Here is a 10,374-nt window from a genome sequence, read left to right as displayed (position 1 = left end):
CCCAAGCTCAGGACAGGCTGAGCCCACTTACCCTAAATCCTGAGGGAGCGGGTGCTGGACCAAGCGGGTGCCTGCCTCAGGCTGGATGGATCCCCCTGCCCGCGGCCATAGCCCTTTTATAGTCCTCAGCCCCCCAGAGTCCCCGCCTCCTGTCAGCCTCTCTCACTCCCCAGCCCTCAGCCCCTCCTCCCACCGTCTCCCGGGTGCCCACAACGCCAGCGCTAGGGCCAGGTACAGGAGGGGAACAGGGAAGTGTTCTGGGTGCCACACTAGCGCATAACGGGTAAAAGTTATGGACAACAGTCTCCTGTAGCCCCCCCTCTGCCTTCGGGCACCAGAGCAGGCTTCGTTCAAGAAGGACGGGGTTCTGGGACATCAGGATAACTGGCAGGTTCTGATTACAGGCCTGGGAACAGCTCCACCTGCCTCCCAAGGATTAACCCAAATCCTCAAACAGATTCCCTCAGGGCAGAAGACTGAGGCTGTGGCTCAGAGACTCCAGGGACGAAGACTGGAGACTCAGGACTTCCTTTCCAGTTTGTGATTAGAACAAGATGGGAACGGGGGAGATGCTTCAGGTAACCAGGGAATGTGGAAAGGAGTGGGGACCCAGGCAGGGAGAAACCCTCTCCCTGGCTGGTGTATAGGATGCAGAATGAGAACTGATGTGCCCCGGGGGGAGGGGGGTGCCAATATCTAGTAGCCGTTTCCCAGCACCCCCATTCCAGGGAAGTGATAAAAACCAGCATCATTTGGAAAGGCTTGAATTTTCCAAAGTGTTCCCAGCTCAGTCACCTCAGTGAGTTCCTTCAACAACCCATTTTACAGATTCAGAAACTAAGTCTCAGAGACATTAAGTAACTAGCCTCAGGCCACATAACTAGTCAGTGGGAGATACAGGGTTTGAAACAAAGTCTAACTCCAAAATCTGGACTCTTCTAAGTAGGGCTGTTAAAATATTGCTATAATTTCCTGATTTTTGGCTGAGAAACATGAGGCTCACAGAGGCGAAGACACTAGCCCAAGATCACACAGTTGTCCAGGACTCAAGTTCTGGCTTAGATTCCCAACCCCACCAGTACCAGCAGCCCCACCCCCACCCCACCCCCAGGAACCTCTGAGTCTCCCCTACTCAGCGCCCCTTCCCCAGCCCCCTGCCCCCTCCCCAGCTCAGGCCAAAGAGCACAAGTGGCTGTCTGAATAACTCAAAGAAGCCTGAGGAGGGAGCAAAGGACTTCTCACCCCTGAGGTTCTGCTGTCCCAGATCAGGACACCAAAAGAGTGTGTCAGGAGAGGATTTGGTTGTGGGGCGGGGGGGGGGGTGGGGGGTAAGGACTGGAGGTGATGCTGCAGGGACCTGAGCTTTGCTTTTCCTCAAGTTAATGAGGATTAAGGAAGCCTCAGGAAACACCAGTGTTCTGTCTTGTTCCTCTCAGTTCTGACTTCTGGCAACAAGAAGAACAATAATGCTTCACCCAACAACAACTTACATTCTGCAAAGCAGATATGGAGGTCGTTCGGTCTCTGCTAGCCCTGGCCCTTCTCTGGCCTCGGGATCCCACTTGGTAAAACAAGGGTGAATTAGTGGCTGGTCCCAGGAGGGCCTCTGGTGAAGCCAGCAGAGGCTGCAGGCTGCCACCAGGGGGCGCCAGGCTCCAACCCTAGTTCAACAGGTCTGGTCTCCCACATGACTGTAGCGCTGTGGGACGGTTCTGGCCACCACCCCGGTCAGCTCCCAACCCCTGCAGACAGATGGTAGACCTGGGGATTGACTCAAGTGCTGGGGCCATCTATAGTTTTGGCCTGTCACAGAGGGGACATAGCTTTGTCATAGCTTTGTCAGTGCCTAAGAAATGACAGTTACTCTACAATGTCAGCTGAACCTACAGCTTTCATTTTTCGCCTTTGCAAACAAGTGATTCCTCTTCTGGGTCCTCTCAGGGATGTTGTGACAACTGAGGAGGAAGGGGTAGTGGATGTGCTTTCTAAACCGTATGGCCGTGTCCAGACGGGCGATGCTTCTCACTCACCTTCATATATTCCCAGGGCTTGCCATGGAGCCCTGCTTGGAGAAGCACTAAGGACTTATCTGCAGACAGAGTAAGTAAAGGCGGAAGTGATCTCTCTCCCCCTGCCAAACCTCATGCCTCCGGGACGGGGACGATGGGCATTGGGCAGCGTTGGGGATGGCGTAAGGGCTCAATGAGACGAGGAGAGGAAGACCCCAGAAACACCTGGGGTCACTAGGTGAAGATGAGTGGACAGTAGCAAGGGGCACGGGGGTCCCCACATATGGGACTGCAAGGGCAGGAATTGGACCAGCATTGCACCCTCCATACCCACCCCCTACAACAAGAGCTCCTTCAAAGCAGCCTGGGCCAACTCTTAGGCCAATGTCGTATTCCCACACTGGATGGCAGCAGAAGAGGTGGGGACAGCTAAGCTGTGGCCACCCCCAGATACCAGGAACCCAGGGGGTCCCCCATTCCCTGGGGAAACCCCTTGGGCTGAGGATTCTCACACACACCTTGGGCCCCTATCCCACCCCCTTAGGACCAACTCAGGCCCAACTAAGGGCTCAGGTCACTAATTTGGAACCCGGGCTCTGTCCCCACTTCCCTCCGCCCTGGGGACTCCATCTGCCTCCAGGGTCCCCTGCAGGCTCAGGAGTGCTCAGTAGCTCTCCCTGGCCCCAGTGCCTGCTCGAATTTTTCCTGAAGAGGAAGGCTTCTTTCTTGCTAAGAGAAAGGCTAAACCAATCCATATAATAAAGTGTTGGGGGAGAGGGATGGATGAATGGGGAGGAAAGAAAACCGTAGGGGCTGGCTGTGGAAGGAGGGGAGTTTTTCCTTTGGGGTGGAAGGGAGCGATGCCAGAGCAGTTTTGAGATGGGTTAGGAGTGAGTAGGAGAAGAAAGGAAAAGAAGGGGGATACTCAAGCATGTGCCAGGCTGTGCCGAGCTGACCTGTAGATTCAGCTCTCCTACTCACCAGTTCGGCCATTCATTAGCTGTGTGACCTTTAGCAACTTACCTCACCTCTCTGAGCCTTAAAGCAGGAACTATTATTATTATTTAAGGTGTAAGGATCCCTGTTTAACCAGTGAAGGAATAAATGCAGTGAAATGAAATGACTAGGCCAGTCACACAGCCAATGAATGGCAGAGATGGGACTCAAATCCAGATCTTTTTTTTTCACATCCAGATCTTTTGTCCCTGAGGCTATTGCACCAACCGTGGGGTCCCTGCCCTTGAAGAACTCCTGGTGTGAGAGCTCAGATTCGGGCTACAGATATACTCAGGGCAGACCAGGAAGGTTCCGAAGGAAATGAGGCTTGAGGTGGATGTGAGGAATGGTGAGGGGTGAGGGGATGCTATTTCACAGAAGCAGGGAGGTGGCAGCAGGACTGAGCGGCTCAGGGGCGCACATCAAGGAATCGTGGGAGATGCCACCAGAGGAGAAATGGTGTGAATCGGGAGTTTTGCATTTCTGGCAGAAGCATTTAGATTTAACAGTTAGTGGAATCAGAACAGGCACAGGGTGGGCTCTCTTACCTCTGTCCCTAACTCTATGGCCTCCTGTAAGTCTTTCCCCTTCTCTGGGCCTCGAAATTTCCATCTGCTCAATAAAGAGATAAGACCAAATGATTTCTAGATGATGTTCAAAGGAGATGGTGTTTGTAGCAGATTAGGCTAGCTGCCCCAATATCCACTCTCTCCTCCCTCCATCATAAAAGAGTTTAAAGCGGGTACATGGCCATTCAGCAGAAGACATCTCCTGGGCTGTTCTTGCAGTGAGGTAGGGCCATATGACTAAGTTTTAAGCAATGAGATGAGAATTTGAGTGACTTGTGCCATTCTGTTTTTACAAGTGGATGTACCCCCCTGTGGCAAACGGCACCAACAGTGACCACAAAAATACTTCCTATCCCACAAGTAGTTCTACGATGAGGTCTAAGTCCCGTCTTTTTTTTTTTTTTTTTTTTTTTTTTTTATAAATTTATTTATTTATTTTTGCTGTGTTGGGTCTTCGTTTCTGTGCGTGGGCTTTCTCTAGTTGCGGCGAGCGAGGGCCACTCTTCATCGCGGTGCGCGGGCCTCTCACTGTCGCGAACTTCTCTTGTTGCGGAGCACAGGCTCCAGACGCGCAGGCTCAGTAGCTGTGGCGCACGGGCTTAGTTGCTCCGTGGCATGTGGGATCTTCCCAGACCGGGGCTCGAGCCCGCGTCCCCTGCATTGGCAGGCAGATTCTCAACCACTGCACCACCAGGGAAGCCCAGTCCCGTCTTTTTGAATGCAGGTAAACCTGTGACCGCTTGGACCAGTAGAGTATAGTGGAAAATGCTATGTGACTTCTGAGGCCAGGTCATAAAAGGCAATTGTTACGAGTTAAATTGTGTTCTGCTACCCCCCTTCCAATTCATATGTTGAAATCCTAACTTCCACTACCTCAGAATGTGACCTTATTTGGAAATAGCGTCATTGCAGATGTAATTAATTAAGATGAGGTCATACTGGAGTAGGGCAGGCCCCTAATCAAACATGACTATTGTTATTATAAAAAGGGAAAGGGGACACGGGTTCGTGCCCCAGTCCGGGAGGATCCCACATGCCCCGGAGCGGCTGGGCCTGTGAGCCATGGCCGCTGAGCCTGCGCGTCCGGAGCCTGTGCTCCGCAACGGGAGAGGCCACAGCAGTGAGAGGCCCACGTACAGCAGAAAAAAAAAAAAAAAAGGGAAATTTAGACACAGAAGCGGACACACATAGAGGGAAAATGATGTGAAGAGGCACAGAGTGAAGACACCCATCTAGAAACCAAAGAGAGAGGCCTGGAACAGATCCTTCCCTCACAGCCCTCAGAAGGAACCAACCCTGCCAAACACCTTGATCTGGCCTCCAGAACTGTTGTTAAACCACCCAGTTTGTGGTACTTTGTTACAGCAGCCTTAGCAAACTAATACAGCAATGTAGCCGCCTTCTGGTTCTCTTGGAGCATTCATTCTGGGGGAAACCAGCTACCGTGTAAGTCCAACTACCCCAAGACATGATGCTGGAGAGGCCACATGTAGGTGCCGGGCTGGGATCACAGACGACAGCCAGCAGCACCTGCCAGACCCAGCCAACCTCTGACAGCCACTGCATGAGAGGCTGCAAGGGACAACTGCCTAGTCAAGCCCTTCCCAGTCCTGACACACAAAATCATGAGTAAATACAGTGGTTATTTAAGCCACTAAGTTATAGGATAACTTGTTACACAGCGTAGTAACGAGCGCACCTCCTCTTTCTCCTTCCCTCCCTTCCCAGTGGCTAGAACATGGATGTGGTGATGGTGGGCCATCGTCAGTCGTGTAGATGAGGGCGTGGGGAAGCCTCAGAATAGAAACCTGGGATGCTGGATGCCCCCATGGAGCAGAGATGCCAACTCCCCAGATGCCACTCGTATTTTATGTAGGAGAAAAATAAACTCCTTTCTTGTTTAAGCCATTTTTAATTCTGTCTCTATTTTAAAAGCCACATCAATACCCTGGCAATATAATGTATGTAAAACAAATAGCTCAGTGTCTAGCACATAAGTAAGTGCTTTTTTTTTTTTTTGGCCACCTGCGCAGCTTGCGGGATCTTAGTTCCATGACCAGGGATCGAACCTGGGCCCCTGCAGTGAAAGCACCGAGTCCTAACCACTGGACCACCAGGGAATTCCCAGTAAGCACTTTAAAAAAAAAAAAAAAGTAGCTATTTATATTGTCGTCATTAATGTTACATCTAAGGTTCCCTCCAGCTCCAACACTGGTTGGGTTTGATCAGCAGTGGATTAACCACCTCTCAACACTCCCCCCAGTGGATGTGAAGCAAACCCACGTCACTGATGTTGAACCAGACACGTCAAACTGGGCAAAAATTGTCCGCAGTCATATAATTGATACCAGGGTTCTCTTCTATCAGCCTCAAACTGACCACGGCTCTCCCAAGCAGACCAACACACAGGGGACCATGGACACCAACACAGATTCACATCCTCCCACTTCTCCAACCACAAAATGAACCAAAGCTTGTGGCAGCCATTGCGTGCTCCCATCCCACCTCTCCTGGGGCGCAGGGTGGGAGGGGGAAGGGATAGAGTGGAGGAGAGAAGACAGGGGGAATTGTGATGGGAAGTGGGTCTCAGATAATGGCAATACTGTAGGGAGAGGAAACCAGAGAAATGAACTAACTCCACCCCCCAAGTAATCAAGAAAGGCTTCTGGGATGAGGTGGCCACTACCCTGAAGCTGATCTCCAGACTGAAGAGTGGGAAAGGGATCTACAGGCAGGGGGAGTGGCCTGGGCAAGGGCTTAGAGCATTAGGGTCCACACAGCCTGTGACCTGACCAGGCCCTGGACCCGCTTTCATCTCACCCTTCTGCCCTATCTTCAGGGAGGCCGGAGGGCAGCTCAGGGGAGGGTAGGTGTTAGAGCCCCAGGGACTCCAAGGCAGGTTGTGTCTGAGCAGGGGCCTCTTCATGGCCTTGTCACAAGGAGGGCATGCTTAGTGACTTATCTACTGGGTGTAAATTCAGAAAGGGGAGGGCGGCTGCTGAGAGAAAGGGCAGCCTCCACACTCCCATCGCTCCTCCTGCCCAGGGAACGGAGGTGTTAGAAATGACCCCTTCCCCCAGCACACACACCCACCTCACCCCCCAAATAACTCTCCCTCCACAGCCCCATCTTGGGTCCCATCTCCACCCCCAGCCACTACAGCGGGGGGGGGGGGGTTAGTAATACACCTCCTCGGGGTAACCGGGGTGTTGGTGTCAAGCCCACGCTCCCAACCACCTTCATCTTTGGGGGATGGGGGCACCTTTGTCTCCACCTGCTCTGCTGGGCTGCCTAGCATGCTCCTTTCCACACTTTTCACCCTTCAGCAACAATTCTCGCTGCTCCTCTCTACCCCTTTTGAAGAACTTCCAACCTGTCCCCACCCCACCGGACTAGAGAGTTCCAGAGGACCCTAGTCTGGATGCTATCCACCCCCCGCGCCGAGTGGCAGCGTTTTCTCCAAGCCCGGATCAGAGAGAGCCCCCCCACCACTCCACCCCAGCCCTGGCCTGGGGCGCCTTTTGTCTCACGTGCCGTCTTCTATCCTCGCAGCTCTCTCGTCTCCACCCTCCACTCCCACCTGGATGCCACCTCCACAAAGGAGAAGGGAAAGGAAATAGAAACGCACGCTTTGCACGTCAGTGAAATTTGCTTTTTATTTAGGGACCAAGGAAGGACCACACACAGCCCTTCAGCCCAGGGGCGGGGGTACCGAGAAGTGGAATGAGGACCCCACCCGAACCATCCCCAGACGCAGCAAGCGGGAGAGGAATCCAGGTTCCGGGGTCAGGAGCAAACATGCAAATGAGGTTGGTGAATCAGCGTGTCTCTCAGGAGGCCTTGGGGGTCTTCACCACAGGTAGGCGCCTTCTGGCCTGTAGGAGGGAAAGGAAAAAGAATCACACGGAGCCCGGCGTCGGATCTGGGGAGGCGGGACTTGGGGAAAGTACTAGGTGGCGGTGCCAGGGTGGCAGGAGGACCAGGCCACGCTCCAGGAGACAGGGCGTGTGGTGGGGCGCTTGTACCGCGACTTGACGGGCCGGTCCTCGGGATCGGGGAAGAGCAGTTTGGAGAGGAGGGCTTCCGAGATGTCACGTTTCCCGTACCTGCGGGGCGGGGCCAGAGGTGGGCGGGGTCAGGCCCGGCCGCGCCCCTAGTGGCGACCCCGCCCCGCCCACTCCGCGCACGAGCTCACCTCTGCCGAGTGACCAGGTTGAGGAAGTGGCGCAGAGAGAGGTAGTAGCGCTTCAGCTCCTCCGGCGAGGCGTGTGAGCCGGGAGCCTCGGGTTTGGCGGGGTAGGCGTCGACCAGCGCCCCCAGGCAGAAGAGCAGGGCCAGCAGCACTGTAGCCATGGCGGGCCACGGCCTGCGCACCGTCACCATCTGGAGAAGGGGCACTGGAGTCAGCCCGAGCCTCTACCCCTGAGGCAGGAGGCTGAGGCTGCCGTGGGGCCCACGCTCCAGCGGCCTGTCTGGGGCTGGTACCCGACCAAGGGTCAGCCACCTGCTCGCTGTGTGTTCTCAGGCACTGCACCGTCTCTGGCCTCAGTCTCCTCATCTGTCAGAGGGGCATAAGCCCTGCCTGCCTCCACCCATGTTACCCAGAAGAGTAGATGGAAGAAGAAGGCTGTGCTGGCAATGGGGGCTTCCCCGCCTCTCTCCTTCCCACGTCGGTTGGCCCCCTTCCAATCCAGCTTCCCGCCACTCAGTCCCAGTTTCCCCCATCCTAGCCTCAGTTTCCCCACCAGATAGCCTGGGATCCCCAGCACCAGACCGTTCCTGGGTCCAAGGCCACTCACAGCGACAGCTCCAGAGGCAGAGATGATCAGGAGATGGAAGACGAGAGGAGTCCCAAGGGCTGGGCTGCTGCAGGTCAGGCTGTGGCCTACTCAGCTCAGGGCTTTCCCTCCGGGGCTTATATCCAGGGCTGAAAAGGGAGGGGGAGCTGGAGGGGGGAGGGCTCTTCTTCCTTCCTCCCTCCACCCCAGGCCAGATCGCTGAGCTTACACCCAGACAGTGCGTGATGTCTCCACCTCCAAGGAGCCGGGGAGGGGGGGAGCTCCCACACTCGGACTCAAGGTACCTCTGGATAGGGTGCCTAGCCGGAACCCCATCTTCACCCTACAGCCCCCCAACAGCAGGTCTAGCCTTCGGAGGAAGTGAAGTATTTGGATCTAGGTTCCTGGGATGACCCCTGGGATCAGGGCTGAGATTCCATCTTTCCTAGCCTGTCCACAGGTGGGGGTGGGGGCTCGGGGGGCAAGGGGAGCAGGAAGCCAAACCCACTTTTTCCAGCCTGCGGGACCTGTGACCACTCCTTCCAAAAGCCAGCCTTTTCAGCCCCTGCTCTGTAATATGTTGGAGGAGAGCCAAGGAGTGACAGGACCTGTGGGGAAAACTCTCTCTCTACTGGAGGCAGGGATGGGAGCTATGACCTTGGCTCTTGACCTCCTGTTTATGATGTCCTGGAGGAGAGGCCTCTCTGGACACCCCACTGTGTCTCCTCTCTGTTAAAGAGTTGGTGAGGGCTTCCCTGGTGGCGCAGTGGTTAAGAATCCGCCTGCCAATGCAGGGGACGCCGGTTCGAGCCCTGGTCCGGGAAGATCCCACATGCCGCAGCACCCACAAGCCCGTGCACCACAACTACTGAGCCTGTGCTCTAGAGCCCGCGAGCCACAACTACTGAGCCATGCCGCAACTACTGAAGCCCGTGCGCCTAGAGCCCGTGCTCTGCAACAAGAGAAGCCACCCAATGAGAAGCCCACGCACCACAACGAAGAGTAGCCCCCGCTCGCCGCAACTAGAGAAAAGCCCGCACGCGGCAGAGAGACCCAACGCAGCCAAAAATAAAAATAAATAAATTAAAATTTAAAAAATGAGCTGGGGAGAGGGGTGGGAGGAGGCAAAAGACAGTCCCCTCCCCAGAAGCAGCGGAGTCAGCCACCTGTGCACCCAGCCTGACACATACAGACTCAGGTCCAGCGGGCCTGGCACAGAGATCCCTTGCAGGGCAGTGTGCCCCCATCTCCATCCAGGTATCACTCAGGGCACTGGTGTCTTATGGGACTGAGTGATGCCAGGGCTGCCCAAGAACATGCCACCATCCCCAGCCCATTGCAATCTCCACTGGGCTCAGGGGCACATATCTTCAGCCAGGGCCTTTGATGGAAACCGGAAAGGACTCCTGTTTATTAAGCACCTACTGTGTACTGGGCAGTACATGATTCAGGCCCCAAAACGCAATGAGCTTAGTTTCTCCCCCATTTTACAGATGAGGAAACTAAAGCTCTAGGAGATAAGGAGACAAGAGCCAAGGTCACCCAGGATTCAACTAAGACAAAAGGGCTGAGGCAGACCCCAGGAAGAATCCCACTGTCATGGTGGACAGAAAGGCTTACTACCTAGGATAACCATGGGGTTTAGGAGTCAGGCATGGGAGCCGGGGGAGGGAAGCTAAGTATGGCGTCTGCCAACCCCATCAGACCCCCCAGCAGGAAAAGAGAGGGCTACTGGGGAGTCTCCCCATAAAGCCATTTCCAGCTCCCTTTCCCTGGCCTGGCTGGATCCTCCAGTGCTTCCAGGCATCCCATCAGCCCACACAAGCGGGAGGGGGCTGTCCAGGCCCCTAGTTCAGGGCCAGCCCCGCCACCCTCCAGGACAGATGGCCGTGGGTGTTATTTTTAGAGTTCTCTCTGGAGGTGGCGAGTCCAGGGCTCTCTCAATTACCTTTTTATGGGTTCAGTCACCTGCACTCTCCGGAAATGACTGCTTATCAGTCACTTGGGCCCTTTCTTGGTCCA

At 54.9% G+C, this 10,374-nt stretch overlaps 1 protein-coding gene across 1 annotated transcript; it reads right to left on the bottom strand.

The window, feature by feature from the left end:
* Positions 1-7,212: 7,212 nt before the first annotated feature.
* On the bottom strand, positions 7,213-8,802 carry PYY (peptide YY). The gene is made up of 4 exons (XM_033416927.2): positions 8,374-8,802; positions 7,770-7,957; positions 7,600-7,680; positions 7,213-7,449 (listed from the first exon to the last, which is right to left on the bottom strand). The coding sequence occupies exons 2-4, from the start codon at positions 7,955-7,957 to the stop codon at positions 7,425-7,427; spliced, it is 294 nt and encodes a 97-aa protein (XP_033272818.1). The 5' UTR covers positions 8,374-8,802; the 3' UTR covers positions 7,213-7,424.
* Positions 8,803-10,374: the final 1,572 nt, after the last annotated feature.

Source organism: Orcinus orca, chromosome 19 (assembly GCF_937001465.1).
Source record: "Orcinus orca chromosome 19, mOrcOrc1.1, whole genome shotgun sequence".
In the NCBI taxonomy this organism is placed as follows: Eukaryota; Metazoa; Chordata; class Mammalia; order Artiodactyla; family Delphinidae; genus Orcinus; species Orcinus orca.
Note: the sequence above shows the minus strand (reverse complement) of the source record. Positions and strands in the feature narration are given on the sequence as shown.

Coding starts and splice junctions, on each gene's coding strand:
- PYY (XM_033416927.2), bottom strand. CDS start 7,957: ATGGTGACGGTGCGCAGGCCGTGGCCCGCCATGGCTACAGTGCTGCTG. Junction 7,681..7,769: donor AACCTGGTCACTCGGCAGAG/GTGAGCTCGTGC, acceptor CCCGCCCCGCAG/GTACGGGAAACGTGACATCT. Junction 7,450..7,599: donor GACCGGCCCGTCAAGTCGCG/GTACAAGCGCCC, acceptor TCCCTCCTACAG/GCCAGAAGGCGCCTACCTGT.